This window comes from Phodopus roborovskii, unplaced genomic scaffold (genome assembly GCF_943737965.1).
Source record: "Phodopus roborovskii unplaced genomic scaffold, PHOROB, whole genome shotgun sequence".
NCBI classification, from domain to species: Eukaryota; Metazoa; Chordata; class Mammalia; order Rodentia; family Cricetidae; genus Phodopus; species Phodopus roborovskii.
The window spans coordinates 17959873-17982558 of NW_026126480.1; the positions used below are offsets into that span (position 1 = coordinate 17959873).

A 22686-nucleotide genomic window follows, 5' to 3' on the forward strand; every position below is an offset into this window, starting at 1 on the left:
AACTTACGGGACGCCTTGAAAGCAGTGCTACGAGGGAAGTTCATTGCACTAAGTGCCCATATGAAGAAAACAGAGGATAGTCACATAAGAGAATGAACAGTGCAACTGAAAGCCTTAGAACAGAGAGAAGCAAACTCACCCAGTAGGAGTAGACACCAGGAAATAATCAACTTGAGTGCTGAAATCAACAAAATAGAAACCAGGAAAACAATACAAAAAAAAAAAAAAAAAACCAATGCAACGAAGAGTTGGTTTTTTGAGAAAATCAACAAGATAGACAAACCTTTATCCAAATTAACGAAAAAGTAGAGAGAGAACATGCAAATTAACAAAATCAGAAATGAAAAGGGGAACATAACAATGGACACAGAGGAAATCCAGACAATTTTCAGGTCATACTTTGAAAAATCTGTATTCCACAAAAATTGAAATTTCAAAGGAGATGGATAAATTTCTGGATAACTATCACTTACCAAAATTAAATCAAGAACAGACAACAACTTAAATAGACCTATAACCCGCAATGAAATAGAAGCAGTCATCGAAAGCCTTCCAACCAAAAATAGTCCAGGGCCTGATGGATTCAGTGCAGAATTTTACCAGACATTCAAGGAAGAACTAATACCACTACTCCTCAAACTGTTCCACAAAATAGAAACAGAAGGTTAAAAGAACTATACTTAATATCCTATGCCTTGTACTAGTGTTCAGTAAGCATGCAATAAGGTTTGCCATCATATGTCTTCACACAATTCTGTGGATTCATATTTTACCTTTATGGTATTAACATAAGTGTATTTTAAAACTTCAGTTATAACACCACATAGGTATATTTTATTATATACAAATTTTAAAATATGAGATATATTATTTGAAATTTTTCTAGCATTATGTTTAGAATTCTGTCATATTAATTGCAAATAAATATATGTAGACCAACAGTTCTGACTAAAACATTGCCAGACTAAAATGATACATTCTTTTTGAATGATATACTTATTTGTGATACCCTCATGTTTGAGTTAACGCAAATAAGGGGATCTATTTATAAATCTTTTTCTTAAATATCTTCATCACAGCCTTGTTCTGTCAGCAACTACACGGTCCCATGGCTTTCCTAGAGGATGGGAACCACACTGAAGTGACAGAGTTTATTTTATTTGGTTTAATAAATGATCCAGTTCTCAGAGTTGTCCTCTTCACCATCATCCTGTGCATCTACCTGGTGACTGTGTCTGGGAACCTCAGCACCATCCTCCTCATCAGAGTCTCTTCTCAGCTCCATCACCCCATGTACTTTTTTCTCAGCCACTTGGCTTTTTGCTGACCTAGGCTACCCATCTTCTGTCACACCTAATACGCTTGTCACCTTTCTTGTGGAGAGGAGCACAATTTCTTACCTTGGATGTGGCATCCAGCTCAGCTCAGCTGCTTTCTTTGGTGGACTCAAATGCTTCATTCTGGCTGCCATGGCTTACGATCGCTTCATGGCAATCTGCAACCCACTGCTCTATTCAACCAAAATGTCCAAACTAGTCTGTGTCCAATTGCTCCTAGTGGCTTATGTAGGTGGTTTTCTTGACAGTTGCTCTTTTACTGTAAGTTTTTATTCACTAGTCTTCTGTAGTCCCAATGGAATCAATCAATTTTTCTGTGATTTGGCTCCATTATTAAGGTTATCATGCTCCAATGTCAGTGTCACAACAGTTGTTCTGTCATTCACAGTTGGATTTGTCATTGTGGTAACAGTGCTTGTCATAGTAGTCTCCTCCATCTACATCCTCATCACTATCCTGAAGATGCGCTCCACTGAGGGCCGCCAAAAGGCCTTTTCTACCTGCACCTCTCATCTCACTGCAGACACTCTGTTCTACGAGACCATCACATTCATTTATGTGATGCCCAAGTCCAGCTACTCCACAGACCAGAACAAGGTGGTGTCTGTGTTCTACATGGTGGTGATTCTCATGTTGAACCCCCTCATCTACAGCCTCAGGAAAAATGAGATTAAGGGTGCTCTGAAGAGACAACTTGTTAAGAAAATATTTTCTTAGTGATATTTGTTATGCTGTAGCGATTGATATAGCAATATTGTTGTATAGATGTAATAATGAAAGGAAGTTGAATATCTGTGACTAAAAAAGTCCATTGAAATATTTGTAAATGAGAAGCATTGCAATGAATTTATGAAGTCAATTTTCATATTACAGAAGATCATAGTAAGTTACTTTTAATAAAATCAAATAAAGTTTTTAATTAACAGCATACATTAATTCATATAAAGCATAATATTCTGAAAATAGCTTGAAGCTATTTTCATATTTTTCCAAATATTTCATCATTAACTTTTTAGAGATTATATCTTAACTGTCCCCAACGTCTCATATGTTTGGCATATGTCTGTCTCCTAGTGCTTTGGGGAAGGGCTAGAATCAGAGAGGTTGAACCTAGTGGGAAATCTTTAGTTTACTAGAGGAATGTCATAAAGGATACACTGGTACTTGGAATATTCTTTGTCTCTTCTCTTTATTGGCCATAAAGTGAGGAGTTTTGTTCTTTTGGTTATGTACAATAGCAGATACAAATGAACAGAGATATTTCATAAGGGACAGAGACCTAAAAATATTGTACAAAGAATAAATCTTTATCTTTAGTGCCATTTGATTGGCTTGGCTACTTATACTAGCAACAGAAAGGTTACTAACACCTATTACAAGGCTTCAGGGTATGGTTGGCTCATCATCAGATTATCCTGAGATAAGCCTGATAACTATGGTACTTTTGTGGACTCTTTGTTTCATTTTACTTTGTTTTGGGCATTTTAATGTTATTATTCTACTAGCTATTTGTTTTAACTTTCATTGTGTGTATGCGTTTGTATTCATTGTCTTTGTTTTATTCTCTTGGTTGTCATTTTAGAGAGGGAGAAAAGAGAGAGAGAGAAGCTAAATTTTGGTGAATAGTGAGGTGGGAAAGGTCTGTGAAGAATTGGGATATGGGAATACATGATCAAAATATATCTTATGAGTTTTTTTCAATTAAAAGAAGACTCAATATGAGAAATAATAGACTGTATTCTAAAGGAACAGTGGCAGAGAGTTTTAGAAGTTCACAAATGCAAGAGAAATACATCTGGGTACTGTTGAGAAAAGGTAAAAACTGTGGAATAGTCAGTGAAGAGATTGTTAAGAGCCTGAGAAACAGGGAATATGCTGTGAAGCTGGGTCTCTGATGCAGTCTTACCAACGAAACTGCCTAAAAATGAGCTGAAGAAGGACAATAACAATTATCATACTAAGGTGGATGGAAATAGCCAATGATGTTTTAGAAACAGAGCCAAATAAGAAATTCTGGAGTAGGAAAAATTCTTCAGAGAAGAGCTTGCCAATTTGTTGTCTAACATCAAAAAGTCATAGTTAGCCCTGATAAAACACATACAAGCAACATTATACAGACTGTGCAGGCTGTATTTGTTTATTTAGCAACACACACACACACACACACACACACACACACATGCTCAGGAACACTGAACTATGCACCTTTATGAAGGTGATTAATACTTTACAAGGGTGGTTAATCCTTAAAAAAATATTGAAAATTATAAGTTCCTCTACCTTATAATTTCAGTATTTTTGCTTCTCACACTTGAAAAGCTAGTCAGCCTAGAATGTTAGTCAGCCGAGGGGATAAAAACTCAAACTCTCCAGAGGTTGAAAGAACCTGTCCAGACAGCAGATTGCAAACTTAATATGCCTAGGAGATTGCTAGTAGAAAGAGAAAAGATGTTACTGACATCAATTATGGGAAGGTAGAGTTCACAACTTCACCTATATTCCCCAGCCACAGTTTCAAGGAGCAAGAGATGAAAATGCTTGACCCTGTTTGCTTTCTTTCTTTCCTTCCTTCCACCTACTTGCTTCATATTTTCAAATAATTTAATTATACTTAAAACATTTGGTAATATTTTGTCTTTTTCCTTCTCCTTGTTTTTGTATTGCCTTCATTTCCTCTTCTTCCTTCTATTATGTTTTAATATTGTTTTACTTTATCTCAAATTTTCAATGTATTTTACCATGTTCTTTGTCCATTTTCTCTCAGATATTCTACACACACACACACACACACACACACACACACAAAAGGAACCCCCCTCAAACTTAAAACATACAAAAATGAAAAGCCCACAAAAAATATAGAGTCTAATTGTGTGCGGGGGAGGAGAGGAAGTCCTGGCGGACTGGCCTATCCAGACTCTGCCAACATCCTGGTTCCATGTCCAACTACAGTAGGAGATAAGCGTGGGCCTGTTTCCATCCTGCTCAGAGTCTCCTGAGGCCTAGGGCCTATGCACCCACAGGGGAGCCCATCCTGGTGGACTGGCCTATCCAGAGCCTGCCAGCATCCTGGTCCTGCCTCCACCCACAGAAGGAGCACGCCTTCCAGTACCCTGCTCAGAGACTCCTAAGAACTGGAGATTGCACATTGGGTAATCGTCTGAGCAGACCAGCCCATCTGGAGTCTGCCAGAGTCCTAGTCCCACCTCCACCCACTAGAAGAGTAGAGCCATTGGAATATTGGACCTGCTTGCACCCACCAGCAGAGAACCTTGGTCCTGTACCCACTAGCAGAGGGAGAGACCCCACCGATAAGCACTGGAAGAAGGGATGGGTAGACGACAGTATAAAAACACAGTCAACAACAAGAAGATCAATATGATGCCACCAGAGACTAGAGACTCCATACTATCCAGAACTGAACAACCTAACACATATGAAACAGAAGAGAATGACCCTAAAATAACTTCATGAAGATGATGGGATAAAAGAAGTAATGAGAAAATCCCTTAAGGAAATGGAAGAAAAACCAAACCAAAAAATTCAAGAAATGGAGGAAAAGACAAACCAAAAATTGCAAGAAGCAATTCAAACAGTGCAAGGCTTGAAAGCAGAAATAGAGACAATTGAAAGAAGAAGAAGAAGAAGAAAAAAAAAACACAGTCTAAGGGGATGCTGGAAATAGAAAAGCTATGCAAATTATCAGGAACTACAGATGCAAGAAAAACCAATTGAATACAAGAGATTGAAGAGAGAATCTCAGACGTTGAATATACAAGGAGAAATAGATTCATCAACCAAAGAAAATCTTAAGTCCAACAAATCCCTGACACAAAATATGCAGGAAATATGAGACACTGTGAAAAGGCCAAAAGTAAGAATGATAGGTATAGAAGGTGAAGAATGCCAACACCAAGTTGTAGAAAAATATATTCAACAAAATCATAGAATAAAACTTTCCCAACCTAAAGAATGACATGCCAATGAAAGTATAAGAAGCTTACAGAACACCAAATAGAGTGGACCACAAAAATGTCCCCTCACCACATAATAATCAAAACACCAAACATACAGAATTAAGAAAGAATATTAAGAGCAGCAAAGGAAAAATGCCAAGTAACATAAAAAGGCAAACCTATTAGAATTATATCTGACTTCTCCATGGAAACTCTGAAGGCCAGAGGGTTCTAGATAGGTATTCTTCCAACACTAAGAGATCATGAATGCTAGCCCAGACTACTATACCCAGCAAAGCTTTCAGTCACTGTAGATGAAGAAACCAAGACAGTCCATGGTAAAACTATATTTAAACAATACATATCAACAAATCCAGCCCTACAGAAAGTTATGAAAGAAAAATTCCAACCAAAGGAAGTTAACTATACCCACAAAAGCACAGGCAATAGATAATCCCACTTTACCAACAACCAAAAGAAAAATAGGAAATAGGAGGAAATCCACACACAATACCACCACCAAATCCAAAACAAACAAGAATTAACAATAAATGATTTTTATATCCCTCAAAATTAGTGGTCTTAACTTACCTATAAAAAGTCACAGGCTAACAGAATGGATACAAAAACAGAATCCATCCTTAAACTGCATACAAGAAACACACCTCAACTTCAAAGACAGATATTACCTCAGAGTTAAGGGTTGGATGGGAAAAGATTTTCCAATCAAATGAACCCAAGAAACAAGTAGATATAGCAATCCTAATATCTCCCAAATTAAACTTAAAACTAAAATCAATCAAAAAATAAAGAAGGTCATTTCTTATTTATCACAGGAGAAATCCATTAAGATGAACTCTCAATTCTAAACATCTATGACCCAAATACAAAGGCACCCATATTTGTAAAAGAAACATTACTAAAATTCAAATCACACATAAAGCCTCACACACTTATAGTGGGAGATTTCAACACCCCACTCTAAACACTAGACAGAAACATAACAAAGAAACAAATGAACTAACAGAAGTTAGGACACAAATGGGTTTAACAGACAGCTATAAAACATTCCACCCAAATACAAAAGAATATACCTTCTTCTGAGCACCACATGGAGCCTTCTCTAAAATTGACCACATACTTGGCAATAGAGCAAACCTCCATAGGTAGAAAAAAAATGGAATAAGCCCCTGTATCTTGTCAGATCACCATGCTTTAAACTTATAATTCAACAACACAAATTGCAGAAATCCTACACACTCATGGAAATTGAACAATTGTCAATTGCACCATTTCTGGGTCAAGGAAAAAAAATAAAGAAATAAAGACTTTCTAGCATTCAATGAGAACGAATGCACAACATACACCAACTTATAGGACACTTTGAAAGCGGTGGTGAAGGAAAGTTCCTAGCACTAACTGCCATCATGAAAAACTGGAGAATAGTCACATTAGAAAATTAATAGCACAACTGAAAGCTCTAGAACAAAAAGAAGCAAACTCACCCCAGAGGAGTAGATACCAGAAAATAATCAATTTGAGGGCTGAAATCAATAAGGTAGAAACTAGGAAAACAATACAAAATCAGTGTAACAAAGAGTTGATTTTTTGAGAAAATCAACAAGATAGAAAAATGTTTGTCCAAACTAACCAAAAGGCAGAGACAGAACATGCAAATGAACAAAATCAGATATGAAAAGGGGAACATAACAATGGACACTGGGGAAATCCAGAGAATCTTCAGGTCATACTTTGAACACCTGAACTCCACAAAATTTGAAAATTTAACTGAAATAGACAATTTTCTAAGTGGATATCACTTACAAAATTAAATCAAGAACAGATAAGCACTTTAAAAAACCTATAACCCCTAATGAAACAGAAACAGTCATCAAAAGTTTCTCAACCAAATAAATCCTTGGGCCAGATGGTTTCAGTGCAGAATTCTACCAGAAATTCAAGGAAGAACTATTACCAATACTTCTCAAAATGTTCCACACAATAGAAGCAGAAGGGTCATTGCCAAATGTTTTTCACAAGGCTACAATTACTTTAGTACCCAAGCCACACAAAGACACAACTAAGAAAGAGAACTACAGACCAATATGCCTCATGAGCATTGATGCAAAAATACTCAATAAAATACTGTCAAATCAAATCTAAGAACACATTAGAGAACTCATCCACTATGACAAAGTTGTCTTCATCCTAGGCAGGGTTCAACATATGAAAATACATCAATGTAATCCACCACACAAAGAAACTGAAAAAGAAAAACCACATGATCATCTCACTAGATGCTGAAAAAGGCTTTGACAAAATCCAACATCCTTTCATGATAAAGGTCTTGGAGAGATCAGGGATAACAGGAACATACCAAAACATAATAAAAATGCACAGCAAGCCAACAGCCAACATCATGCTAAATGGAGAGAAACTCAATGCAATTCCTCCAAAATCAGGAACAAGACAAGGCTGTCCACTCTCTCCATCTCTGCACAATATTGTGCTTCAATTTCTAGCTACAGCAATAAGACAACAAAAGGACATCAAGGGGACACAAATTGGAAAGGAAGAAGTAAAACTTTCACTATTTGTGGATGTATGGTATGTACTCACTCATATATTGATTTTAGACAGAGAGCAAAGGATTACCAGCTTAGAATCCACACATCCAGAAAAGCAAGGAAACACGTAGAACCCTATAAGAGACATACATGATTCCCTGGAGAAAGGGAAAGGGACAAGATCTCCTGATCATATTGGGAGCATTGGGGGAGGGGAGTGGGAGTTATGAGAAAGAAAAGAGGAGAAGAGAAGGGGAGAGGAGGGAATGAGGGAGCAGGAAAATTGAGTCAGGTAAAGAATAGAGGAGAGTAAGAAAAGAGATACAATAATAGAGGGAGCCACTATAGGTATAAAGAGAGTCTAGTGCTAGGTAAATGTCCAGAGATCTACAAGGATGACCCAAACTAAGAATCTAAGCAATAGTGGAAACACTATCTTAAATGCCCTTTCCAGATAATGAGATTGATGACTACCTTATTTGCCATCCTAGAGCCCTCATCCAGTAGCTGATGGAAGCAGAAGCACACACTCACAGCTAAACAATGAGCCAAACTCCTGGAATCCAGTTACAGAGGAGGAGTGATGAGCAAAGGGGTCAAGACCAGGCTGGAGAAACCCACAGTAACAGCTAACCTGAACAAGGGGGAGCTCATAAACCCCAAGTGGATAACTGGGAAACCAACATAGGACTTACCCAGAACCCCTGAACATGTGTGTTATTTAGGAGGACTGGGAAATCTGTGGGGCCTCTGGTAGTGGATAAGAATTTATCCCTAGTATACAAATAGACTTTGGGAGCCTGTTCCACATAGAGGGATATTCTCCTAGCCTAGATACATGGGGAAGGGCCTAGGCCCTACTCCAAATGATATGACAGACTTTGAAGACTACCTATGCAAGGCCTCACCCTACAGGGGAGAAGAAAGGGAATGGGATTGGGAGAGGTACAGGGGAGGAGGGGACATGAGGGAACTGGGATTTACATGTAAAACAAGATTGTTGCAAATTTAAATAAAAAAAGAATAAATATATTTTTGTGTGGAAGTTCTTGCTTTTCTAAACTTATATCCATCTGTTTTCACCATCTGTCACCACTTCCCATCCTCAATTCAATTTGTTTTTTATATCTTTTGCATTAATGAGCAGATATCACAGAATTGCCGTCATTTTTACAATTACATATACAAATATAACACATTGAGAAAATAGCCACCCTATTATCCATTGTCACCCCATTCTTAATGATACATAACTGTCATCTATATACCCTGCTCTTTCCAATCTATTTTTTTACAATTTTTAATTAATTAAATAATTATTTTTCACAGTCTGATCACTATTTCCTCCCTCTCCCTCTTTTCCCCTCAGTCTCTCTTCCATATCCCTACTCTTCCCCTTCTCCATCTACTTCTCATTTTTCTTCAGAAAGGAGGAGGCCTTTTGTGTATATTAGCCAGCCATGGTATATCAAGTTGCAGTAAGACTAGGCACCTCCTCTTCTATTAAATCTTTATAAGGCAATCCAATAAAAGGAAAGGGTCCCCCAAACAGGAAACAGTATCAGAGACAGCCTCTGCTCCCACTTTTAGGAGTCCTACAAGAAGACCAGTCTTCAACAAATGTGTTGAGGTCTGGGCCAGTCTCATGCAAGCTGTCTGGTTGTTGGATTAGTCTCAGTGAGTCCTCATGAGCCAAGGTTAGAAGATAATGTGTGTTTTCTTGTGGTATCCTTGGCTCCCCTGGCTCCCGTAATCATTTCTACCCTTCTTCCACAGGATTTCTTGATCTCCCCCTAATGTTTGGCTGTGGGTCTCTGCATCTGTTTCTATCAGTTGCTTAGTAAAGCCTCTCTGATGACAGTTGAGTTTAGCAACATTCTATGACTATAGCAGATATGAATAGGAATCATTTCATTGACATTTTTGCCAGGCATGTTGAGTTCTAACCATCCTCTGGTTTCCAGCTCTTCAGGCAGTGTCAGGAGTAGGCTTCTTCTCATGGTATGGGTCTCAAGCTGCACTCATTGATAGGCTACTCCAATAATTTCTGCTAATTCTGGTGTGGTTTCTTATACCACCATTGTTTTTTATCTAGTCATATTGCAAGATTTTGTTTGAATGCTCTGTTTTCTGAAAAGTGCTATTCTACAATCCTGGTTGAGATAATGCAACTCCTTGAGCCTACTGCTTTTTGTTGTACCTTCTACATTTAAACTTAAGTACCAAAATTCCTCTAGAAAAGGAAACACATGGGTTTATATGATGTTTTAATAGTTTGGAGTCATACGAGGATTTGGGCATTCTACACAACACCTGTTGCTTAACAAATTCTTAGTAAACAGCCAATGAACTGAACTATCTCAAGCAACACCATGAGAACATAAGTCTCAGTGAAATGCAAGATCCTGGAGTTGGATCTCTGTGAATTCGAGTTCAGCCCAGTGTACAAGAGCTACTTCCTGTAAGCCTCCAAAACCACAGAGAAACCCTGTCTCGAAAAAAAGAAAAAGAAAAACAAAAACAAACAAACAAGCAAACAAACAAAAAAAGATGCTTGCCTGTAGAAAGAAATCCTATCTTCCCCAGGTCACATACTTCTGTATGACTACAGCTCTCTCTCTCTCTCTCTCTCTCTCTCTCTCTCTCTCTCTCTCTCTCTCTCTCTCTCTCTCTGCGTGCGTGCGTGCGTGCGTGCGTGCGTGCGTGCGTGCGTGCGTGCGTGTGTGTGTGTGTGTGTATTCAGGTCTTCAAATTTGGTGGTAAGCCCTTTTACTCAGTGATCCATCTTGATGGTATCATTTTAATTTTAGCATTTCTGTATTTTAAATAAGGCATTAAACTTCAATTTAAATTTAAAGAATGTCATGTCTGTGAAGCACCTCATAATTTTCTGTATTTCTTTTACCATGCTTCCTTTCAATCTTGTTTAGACTCTTTCGCTGAAAAGTACTGCATGATTTCACTCAATAGTGAAGCATAATCTCTACTAGAGTGGAGACTTCAAAGTATCTCCAAGCCCTGATATCTTTCACCAAATCTCACTGAAGAAGGACAGTTAGAGTCTGAGTCTTGCTTTTTGATGCTATAATCAGTTGTTACAACATTTGATTTGAGGTCACATATTGTAACAAACTTGTGTCACTCTTTTCTGATTCACAAAAGTCATAGCTATACAAATTGTGGTCATTTCCATAAGGAAAAAAAATGTGTCGTACAGTATGTGACAAAATGTCAAACTTTTGCCCTGTAAGTTCTACTTTACAATTCCAGGCCTGAGAACATATGGCTATGGAGACACATTTACTGCAGAGCTAAGCCCTTGTAAATCTCTATATAAAATGAAGTTATAGTGTGTAAACTGGATCTGTATGTTTTCAATGCATATTTCAGCACAGCTAGAATTCCAGCCAAAGGTTGATGACAACTTCAAGACCTATTTACCTAAACATAAAAATGAATTTACAATGGGAATAGATCCAGTTTTCCCAGATTTATGCTTCCCCCATGTTGGTACAACATAGACTACCTTTGCACATAGTTTCTCCAAAAGACTAATACAATGTATCATTGAGCAAGTCCCTCACATCATTTTCATTACTGATTGTGGTTAGAGAGATATGAACACAGTGCACGGAACATAGAATCAAGAGACTTGAATACACACCAATTTGAACAAACTATTTGATCTCTTTAAGAACAATACTTTCACTGATATTTTTCATTTTTGAATTGAGGGAAGATTTTAATGACAGGTCAGCAAACTTATTGTGGAAATTAATTGTAGAAATGGAGATTATAGGATCAGGTTCTCAATGTTAATGTTATAACTACTTATGTACATGAGTGTGATAATATCACTACATCCTCAGCCAAGCTATTTGTAAAATGAAATAAATGACATCGCTTCACCAGATTGTTGTATTTGTATATAGAATGAACTTAGAGTGTTAGGGAATACAGCAAGAGCAAACTGTTGTTTGGTACATGAATTTTAAAAAGGAAAATTTCTTGACATCTGTTGGAATTCCATACTTAATACAAAACCATTTTTAAGACTCCAAGATAGTTTCCAAATGGACACAGATTAAAAGTGAGATTTAGAACAGAAAAACAAAATGCTAACTTAAACACCTTGTGATAGACACTGAGAGTAACATATATAAATGAAGGGTTTTTTTTTTTTTTTTGTTTCCTCAAAGAACAAATTTTATGATTATATTCTGACAATTGCCTTCCTCAGGGCCTCCTTTACATCTCTGTTCCTCAGACTATAGATAAGGGGGTTCAGCATGGGGATCACCACTGTGTAAAATACAGACACTATCTTGTTTTGTTCAGTAGAGTAATTGGACTTGGGCATCACATAAATGAAGGTAATGGTCCCATAGTAGAGAGTGACTGCAGTGAGGTGGGAGGTACAGGTGGAGAAGGCCTTGTGACGGCCCTCAGTGGAGTGCATCTTCAGGATGGTGATGAGGATGTAGATGTATGAGACAGCTATGACAAACACTGTCACTACAATGATGGATCCAGCAGAGATGGAGGGGATGATTCCAATCACAGAGACATCTGAACAGGACAGTTTTAGCAAAGGGGAGAAGTCACAGAAGAAATGATCTATCTGATTTCTTCCACAGAAGGACAAACTTAACAAACAACCTGTAAATGTCCAAGCATTCACACAGCCACCTACATAGGAAGCCCCAACTAAGAGGAAGCAGATTTGTGAAGACATATGTGTAGCATAGAGTAGGGGTGAGCAGATAGCTACATACCGATCATAGGCCATGGCAGCCAGCAAAAAGCATTCAGCCGTCCCAAAAGTCACAACGGAACAGAGTTGGGCTTCACAGCCATGAAGAGGGAGGGCTGTTCCATGCACAATGAATCCTATCAGCATTATAGGTGTAACTGATGTGGAATAGCCAATGTCTACAAAAGCCAGATGGCTAAGGAACAGATACATGGGGGTATGGAGCTGGGGACAGTTTCTTACTAAATTGATTATGCTAATATTTCCTACTAATGTGACAATGTATATTCCTAGAAATAGCACAAAAAAGATGACACAAAGTATAGGATTATCTGTAAACCCCAAAAGGATGAACTTTGTCACGGTTGTGTAGTTTCTAGGCTCCATCTTCTATGATGATTGTTCCTGAGGAAAATAAAGAATTCATGGGCTTAATATGCTCATTCCATACAGTCCTGGTTGCATATGATTATTCCCCAAACTCAATCAGGTCCTCCTTATTCCAGCATGTACTTACTAAAGTTCTTCTGTATTGAAGGTCTTATCTCTTTCCCTAAAATGAGGAAAATTGAGCCTGACTCTCTGACATGTTATGTGGTATTTGTTGAAGGGGCTTCTCCTGTCTTCTATCACAGACAGAAAGAACTATTTCCCAATGTCTAGATCTAGTTCCATTGATGTACTGGTCAATGTACATCAATGTACATGGTCAATGACATGTTGAAATCCTAGACACATTTCACTACCTTTCCTCTCCTCCATCATTCTCTTCAACCACTCCTTTTCTAATTGTATTTAGGGAATGACACCACATTCACCCAGTCAGGTGTATCTGTAAATTGGCAGACTTTCTGTATCAAAGATTAGGAATTTGTCATAAGGTCCATTCCTTCCAGATATAATTTAAAATGACATTAGCACATTGTGAGTGAACAATTTGATAGTAGTATTTTTACATTACATTTTCTGTATCACCATAACTAATTGTAAACAAGTTTTGAGAATGTTCTGATGAACTCTAAGTAGACTGACTTCACAAGCATCACTTAATTTATTTTGATGGATGTTAATTTAATGTATGGTGATCAATTCTGTTTATAATTTCACCTGCTTTCAGTCTTTTACTCTCAGAACTAGGAAGACTATTTTATAAAAGAAGTCTCAGTGGGAAACATATTAAGGAATAACCAGTTTAAGTAATAATATTATTTTCACTTACTTTTGTTAAGGCAATAATTCAAAAGAAGTATGTGTGTGTTCAAAAACAAGTTTATCTTTGTGACATGTAGTAATGAAAATCCTAAACCAATTTATGTCCTACTGCTTATTTCTTGTTTTGTGTATGACTTTAATTCTTTTTCATTAGACAGTTTCATGTCTCCTCTGTTTATCCCCTTCCTTGTTACAAACACAAAATTCTTGCGTTTTGCTGCAGTTTTGAGACTGCATCAATAACAATAAAAAAGTTATCATTAGTTATAAAAGAAAAAAAAAGAACTGTTACAACAGCCATACTAACACCTCAGTGAAAATTTAAAAATGTTACATTGATATGAAAATTCACAGAATGGAAAATAATTCTAAACCATTCCAGTCAAATATGTGGCTTGGGGGTTAAAAATACTTTATTGCTTTTTAAGAGGATCTGGGTTCCATTCCCAGCACCCACATGGCACAAAGCCATCTGTAACCCCTGTTCCAGGGGCTCCAAGCCCTTCTTCTGACCTCATGCAATGCATACAGTCACACACAGAAAAATTACTCATGCACATAAAATAATACAAACTAAATTTTTAACAAAATTATTTTAATTATGATTTTTTCAGTGTCATAATTTTAATTTATTCACACCTCATGGTACTTAGTCCAACTATATAACAATAATTTCAGTAAAATCTATTGATGAAAAATTTTATCAGCTTGTGATTTCCTTTAGCTAAAGAAAATCTATTCTATGGGGGAGGGTCAGGCAGACTCATCCATCTAAATCCTGGAGACTGATGAGCAGAATTTGGTTGGATGGAGAGGTGTGATGCAGTGTTGAATCCTTGATTTTTAAAACACTTCACAACCCATTGAGTTATTTAAATTTGGGGCCATATATAATAATGTTTCCATTTTGATTACTAAACTCGAGTTAGTTATATTAGTAAAATGCTTCCCATCTTCTGAGTCAGCTTTACAGCAGAAATACTGCATCAAGCACATTAAACTGAGAACTCCATAATCAATTCTTAGTTATATTTTGAAGTGCATCTCATTGCTATGTTGCTATGCATGCTTTTTCACAGTTCTAATTTCTTCAGAATTGTGAGAGGTCTACCATTTTTTTGAAGGGAAGTGTAAGAGGAGTGGATCTGGGGGAAGTGGGGAAGACAGGAAGGAGTAGATGGAAGGCAAACTGGTGGGGATATAATGTATGAGAGAAGAATTTTGAAAAAAACAAAAAAACAGAATTGTGTTACTACTTGGGCCCTTAGTTACAGCAGTAATAAAAATGTATCTTCCTTATAACAGCATTATTGCAGTTCTTAAGGTTTTTTGAAGCATTTATCAGAAATAGCAAACATGTTGTGTGTGTGTGTGTGTGTATTTTGTTTGTGTTTTTTGTTTGTTTGTTCATTTGTTTGTTTGGTTGATATTTTCAAGACAGGGTTTCTTAGTGTAACAGCTCTGGGACTAGCTCTGCAGACCAGGCTGGACTCGAACTCACAGAGATCCATCTGCCTCTGCCTACTGAGTGAGCAACCATGGCTACTAAGTGGCATGAAAATGTGTTAATTCGTTAAAAGTTTTCAAATGTTTTTTTTTTTTTTTTTTTTTTTTTACAGTTGGTAATAATATTGTTCCTCTTATGGTTGGACTGAGGTCTTCAGCTAAGGGATTGTAAAATGCAGTGAATTAACAGCTGCAGTCCATTCAAGAATATATTACATCTCTTCATTGATAACCTTTAGATGTGTTCAAGTTACTCTAATAACAGGCACATAATTACTCTCATCATTTATAAGCCTGTTTCAAATCCTATCAGTTTTAATGGTGCAAATCATCTATTTTCCATACAAAGCCCTTAAATGTTGACCAGAGCTATCATATCTCTCCTGTGTTTTCATTTCTAAATAGTTCCTGTGGTCCTTTCCACTATGATGGGCATTTCAGATTTTTCAAATTCTTACCAACCCCAGAGCACAGTTGGATCTTAAGGAATGAGGCCTTCCCTGCTCTTGCCTTCTGCCTCAGTGGAGTTCAGCAGGAGGAATTCTACTTTGTTGTGATTTACTACAAGTCCATTTGTTCTGACTGCAGTATCAGAGCCTGGAATCAGATAGGGCAGATACTGAACACATCACACTATTTTGGGGCCTCTTAGTTTTTGTACCCACACAATGTAATTTTGTTGTAAAATTAAAAAGAAATTTAGAAAATTAAGAGAAATACTATCTATAAAATTTCCAGAGGTATTTGATCATATGCCATGATTAAGCAACTTTTAAATTTAAATAGATATAAAATATTGATGAGCTTAATTAATGAGATCTATTATTTTTCATTCTACACTTCAGAGGATTTCCCCCATAAATCTAAAGGAAAGCAAGAAGCACAGAGTCTGATATCTCTTCTGTTCCTAACTAAATCATTCATATGCATGAACTACTATGGGCCCCCCCCCCACTTCCCTCTCTATAGGAAACTGAAAGTATAGAGCTCTCACTGGCACATTTGTTGGTTGGCTCGGGTCACCAACTGTGATCCTCTATCCTTTCACTGGATCCATCAGCCATCTATATAGATAAGTAAAGAATATAGAAGTTTGAACGAAATCCAACAAAATATTTTTGTTTTCCTCTGATTTCCTTTTCATAGTCTCTTCTGCTCAAAATTAGCCAGGGTTTTGTCACAGACCATTCACATTACCCTGGGTAACTTGAAAGAATGATCCAAGTGAGCCAGGCTGATCACTGCACTGTGACTTGTATAAAGAAACTTTCCACAGGAGTCAAGAGCTAAAACTAGTGATACAGTTCTTTTACTTTCAAATCCTTCTTGAACTAATAAGACCCATGCATCTCACACTTACCTATCAGAAGTAGAATTATTGATGCTGAATATTAAAGAAGAGTCTATAAAGTAGATGCATCCCACTTATTCTTATAGTTGAGAACTCTATACTAGTAACCACTGACTGAAACACCTGGTGAAGGCACATAATTACATACACCTATCAGAAGTAGAATTATTGATGCTGAATATTAAAGAAGAGTCTATAAAGTAGATGCATCCCACTTATTCTTATAGTTGAGAACTCTATACTAGTAACCACTGACTGAAACACCTGGTGAAGGCACATAATTACATACATGTGGTAAGGATGATGGCAGGAGCCTGTGTGATGGTAGAGGGAGAGAAGAAAGTAAATGTCAATGTGACAAAGCCTCTGGGGTTACTGCTATTTGTCCCTTTGAGATAAAAGTCCAAAGACTTGTTGTACATAAATGACTTATGGAACCAAGTGGCTCATTAAGGCTTCTCTCTAGAACTTGTTTAATATTTATTAAAGCAAAATGTAACAAAATTTCTGACAAAAATAAGCTCCATGTTTACATTGATGCTAGTTCCAAACCTTCAATATATATTTAAGGATAGATATTTTATATTGCCATCTGTAACATATACCATTATATATCATGGTAAAACATGAAAGGAAGCCACAAAAAAGGTTCAGTTTTAAATAATAAAACTTTAAAAAATGTATTCCATTATCATCTCAGAAGGAAGGAAATGATTAACTTGAAAATAAAATAAAAACTAAAATTACAAGAGGTTTGAATGTCTTCTATAATGGAAATAGTATCAGAGTGTCACCTCATGAGCAGTGCCCCTGGAGTAGGTAGATCTCAGCAGAACATCAACTCTTCAACCCAAAGCTAAGTATTATTGTACTTATCTTGCTAATCCTAATCCAGAAGTTCCTTCGTTCTTATGTCTGAAGGAATGTGTTTAAAGCCACTACAGTAGTTGGAAATAATAACCCTTCACATCTCCCTTTATGCTGATAATTGTGCAAAAACATTTTATACATATTGAACCTTAAAAGCAACTTTAGGATGTAGGTTCTTTTATTATTATTTTTTCACATGAAAGGACAGTGATTTTGCTCCCACTTGCAATGCTGCCCACTAAACTCCACATTAATATTGAAAGTGTTCTCTGAAGACAAAGGTCCTCTGGGATGCACACATATGGTAACCCCAAATGCAAGAACAAGGAAGTAACATCAAATAAAAGAATGTAGAATTCTATGCATACTCATTTTTTCTCTTAACTCCTAGATAGAAAGTCTAGAATGAGATTCCAACATGTCCCAGTAGAATTTGGTCAATTTTGCTCCAGCAGTGACCTGAGTTATACAATCAGAAAAAAAGGACTTCAGGGGAATTATGGGAATGTCTTACTTGCAAAAACTCATGAAAGAAAATTTACACACACACACACACACACACACACACACACACACACACATATATATATATGTGTGTGTGTGTGTGTGTATAGTAATGGTCCCTGTATATAACTATACACAAGACACAGACTAATAGAAATATTAATGCAAAAAAAGAAATATTAATGCAATGTTAAGTCAGTAAACACAGGAAGTATTGGACATCTTAATATTCTGTGTAAATTACTATATCACTAATGGAGATAAGTCTGACATCTATGAATGAATATTATAATACCAAAAGCAATCATTTTAAAAGCAATGCAAAAATTCATGTCTAAAAGGACAATAGAATAATTAGAATAAATTCAAAAATTCAAGTAATTCATAAAATATGATGGAATTAAAAACTTTTAGAAAGACATTCAGCATCCTGTCTAGAGGTAAAGGGCTCTCTCTTTCCAGATCTGTTTAGGTTTGTGTGAAGTTAACAAAAGCCTTATTTGATTAAAAATTAGATTAGCTTTTCATGTTTGAACGTGGGTGAGTGGTTATTTACTGGATGAAAGCTATACCACTGAATAAAAACAGATCAAACAACCACAAACAGCCAATAATCCTTGCTGCAATGGCAAAGCATCTTAGATCCCTTCCCATCAGTAATGCAACATTGACAGGCCAAATTTGGAACAGGTCTTGTGCAGGTAGCCACAACTGCAATGACTTCATGAGTACAATGGCAAATGACCTATCCAAACAACACATTTCTGCTCTAAATCTCATCCTCTGGCTCCTTCATTATTTCTGCATCTTCTATTAAAGTTCCTTTGAATATATTTTTAATGAAGTTAGAAATTAGAAAACAAAGCAAAACAATTTAACCCCCTAACTTGAAAAGATATCCCAACATTGAAAAAATACTCACCCCAGAAATTCCAGGTCCTACTTTTAAGAACCTATTTTTACCTTAAATGCCCTTTGCATATATATTATAACCTCCAGTTTTGTGTTTTTATGGTAATACTGAGTGTGTGCATGAGTGGATCTATTTGTCTATATCTGTTTCTTGTGCCCTCTGGACTCTTTTCCTTCTGGTTGTTTGTTTTGTCTTATTCCAATGTCAAATATTATGTGTATCCTCTTACTTGTGAATGTTAGGTTTTAAGCCTTCAACAGGTATGCTACTATCTGAATAACTGAAGAGATTAGGTATCGTGGTAAATAAGGATCAGGATAAACAAATAGGCCGAATAGATGTTTATTCAGGGAGAAATAACTTACAACCTAGACAGATGAACACCAGGAAATTCAACCCGATCCTCTCCTGTCTGAGTCACGCCAGAAAGAGAGCACCTTTCCTGGCCCCCTCTGACCTCCTTCCACAGGTCACTCCGCCCATGGCTCCACCCCCCAATGAGCGTGGTCAGTGCCACAGAACTATCTCACTACAATTAGGTATTTAGTAAGAACTAGTAGGGGAGCAAAGGATCTCCCAAAGAAATTGAAATAGAATATATATTGGGAGAAAAGAGTGGAGACTGGCATGGGGGGATTAAATGGGGAAAGGAAGGGAAGAATGGGTGCAAAGAGAGGAAAATAAAGGAGGGGAAACTAACACAAAGGGTCATTTGAAAAATCATATGGAAACCCACTCCAGTAGAAGAGTCTTCAAATATACACATATATGAAAGAAATCTAATGGAGTCACCAAGTAATAGGGAGATAAAGCCCCAACTAGACATCTCTCATCACCAAGTGAAACCTCCAGTACCAGAAATGGATTACATCAAATTGAGTTTCTGGCAAAAAAAAAAAAAAAAGGTTTCCATGGAAACCCCAAGCAATTAAGACTATTGTTTGCTTTTCACAAACTGATGGTAAGACCTTATTGCTTAAGACAACACTTACATATCTCATTGAACACGAAGAAGTCAAGTTGATGCTTAGTTAGATGTTTCACCCCTAGTGACTAGGGTTAATGGTATTGGATGCTATTCTGAATATCAGAAAAGACAGATATGAACCCAGCTACAAACTCTTCATGACACATACATCATGTGAATAACCATCTTATTGGATTTGTGGTTCACTCATGAGAGAGAACACATGGTGAGCATTGGGTGTCAAGAATCTAAAACTAGATAGGTCAGGACCTAAACATAATGCAAGTGCTATTGTTCTGCTGAAGTAACTGATCAGTATAATTACTCCTAATGACCTTCTACTATATCCATAGATTGGTGTCTCATTCAGGAGTCATCAAAGAAGCTTCTTCCTTTGGAAGAAGTGAACTAATACAGAGTACCACAAATAAGCAAGTGCAGAGTGAGAGGCCTTGGTACATACAGTATTGAACTGGATGTTAGTCAAATGCTTTCCCTCAGGGATCTGAGAACAATGCAAAAGAGGAGGCTAAAACTAAGAAAACAGTGTCTTCCAGACACTGGAGGACTAGTACACATATTGATCCACAGCAACTGTGGCATAATGCACAGGGATTCAACAGGTCAAAATTAGATAAAGTCTCATTGTTAATGTTAGGAAGTAGACACAATTTTAGCCATTCTGACAGGTGTAAGATGGTATCTCAGAGTTGTTTGGATTTGCATTTCCCTTATGGCTAAGGATGTTGAGCATTTTCTTAAGTGTCTTTCTGCCATTTTAGATTCTTCTATTGAGAATATTCTGTTTAGTTCTGTACCCCACTTTTTTATTGGATTATTTTGTGTTTTGCTGAGTTATTTGTATATTTTGGAGATCAGCCCTCTGTCAGATGTGGGGTTGATGAAGCTCTTTTCCCAATCTGTGGGATGCTGTTTTGTCTTGTTAACTGTGTCCTTTGCCTTACAGAAGCTTCTCAGTTTCAGGATGTGCCATTTATTAATTGTTTACCTCAGTATCTTAGCTACTGGCATTATATTCAGAAAGTGGTCTCCTATGCCAATCTGTTCAAGAGTACTTCCCACTTTTTCTTCTAAAGGTTCAGTGTGGCTGGGTTTATGCCAAGGCCTTTCATCCATTTGGACTTAAGTTTTGTGCATGGCAATAGGTATGGATCTATTTGCAATCTTCTACAGGTGAACATCCAGTTATGCCAGCACCATTTGTTGAAGATGCTTTCTTTTTTCCATTGTATTCTTTAAGCATCTTTGTCAAAAATCATGTGTTCATAGGTATGTTGATTAATATCAGGGTTTTCAATTCTATTCTATTGGTCTACCTGTCTGTTTGTATGCCATTACCAAGATGTGTTTATTACTATAGGTTGTAGTAGAGCTTTAAGTAAATAATGGTGATGTCTCCAGAAGTTCCTTTATTGCACAGGGTTGTTTGGCTGTCCTTGGTTTTTTGTTTTTCCTTATAAAGTTGACTATTATTCTTTCAAGGTCTATGAAGAATTGTGCCAGTATTTTGATGGGGATTGCACTGAATCTGTAGATTGCTTTTGGCAAGATTGCCATTTTTACTATGTTGATCCTACCTATCCAAAAAGCATGGGAAATCTTTCCATTTTCTGGTATCTTCTTTAATTTCTTTCTTTAAAGACTCAAAATTCTTGTTATACAGGTCTTTCACTTGTTTGGTTAGAGTTATCCCAAGACATTTTATGTTGTGTCTGGCTATTGTAAAGTGTGATATTTCTCTGATTTCTTTCTCAGCCCGTTTATCATCTGGAGAAGCTGTGAAGAAAGGGAAGCTGGAGAAGATGTGAAGAAAGGGAAACCATCCTCCATTGCTGGTGTGAGTGCAAACTTGTACAGTCACTTTGGAAATCAGTATGGCAGTTTCTTGGGAAAATGGAAATCAGTGTACCTCAAGATCCAGCAATTTCTCTCTTAGGCATACACCCAAAGGATCACACTCATAAACACATATTTGGTCAACTATGTTCATAGATGTAAAACAGAAATATCAGACAGATGGTAAAGAAGTGAGTTAGTTAACTTCGAGGGTAAAAATGTATATAATTAGATATGAGACAGGGAAATACTAGTCAGATGATTGTATGTTTACTTGGGTATATTTTAATAGCGAGGATAGCTGAAGTAAAGCAGGAGCAAGTACAGAAATGTTTAGAATTTGAAAATTTTGTAAGGATCCTTCCCCCTCTCAGAAGCTGCCACTGCAGCTGTTTCAGAGCTGCACCTGGGCTTGGGGAAGCAAAGTGCGGCCTGGCATATGCACTAGGTCAGCAGGATCTTGGCACTAGGTGCCAAGAACTCAGAGTTGCTACAATGCTGATTACTTCCTTTTCAAACAGCTGCAGTCACAGATGAGCTGCAGCGGGTCAGCCCAGGCTCAGAGAGCAAAGGCAGGATGGACCTAGAGACCTGGAGCTTTAGGAGCTGCTGCCGTGCCTAACGCCCAGCCACGTACATGGAAAAATTAATGCAGCCTGTCAGAAACTGTTTTAAGACCTCAGAAATGGGGGGGGGGAATAAGTAGATGAATTTGTTGGAATTTGTTCAGATTTTGGATGTTCATAATTCAAAGGTTACCTATAGCGGCTGCATTACAAGAGATTTCAATTAAGGATGTTATATTTCAACACACTAATCTTGGCTTAAAGAAAAGGGGAGCTGAAAGATGTATGTATGTTCTGTATGTATAGTATGGCCCCATATGTGTGTTT

General features: G+C 37.1%; 2 protein-coding genes across 2 annotated transcripts; one reads left to right on the plus strand and one right to left on the minus strand.

Moving 5' to 3' along the window:
• Window positions 1-1108: 1108 nt before the first annotated feature.
• On the plus strand, window positions 1109-2054 carry LOC127228153 (olfactory receptor 478-like). Its single transcript, XM_051192628.1, is given in 2 exon segments — window positions 1109-1318; window positions 1320-2054. Coding segments are annotated over 2 exon segments (945 nt in total).
• A 10019-nt stretch (window positions 2055-12073) lies between these two features.
• On the minus strand, window positions 12074-17290 carry LOC127228165 (olfactory receptor 491). Its single transcript, XM_051192640.1, has 2 exons — window positions 17267-17290; window positions 12074-12985 (listed from the first exon to the last, which is right to left on the minus strand). The coding sequence occupies exons 1-2, from the start codon at window positions 17288-17290 to the stop codon at window positions 12074-12076; spliced, it is 936 nt and encodes a 311-aa protein (XP_051048597.1).
• Between the last annotated feature and the right edge of the window lie 5396 nt (window positions 17291-22686).

Coding starts and splice junctions, on each gene's coding strand:
- LOC127228165 (XM_051192640.1), bottom strand. CDS start 17,290: ATGGTATATGTTACAGATGGCAAT. Junction 12,986..17,266: donor TATATGTTACAGATGGCAAT/ATAAAATATCTA, acceptor GAGCCTAGAAAC/TACACAACCGTGACAAAGTT.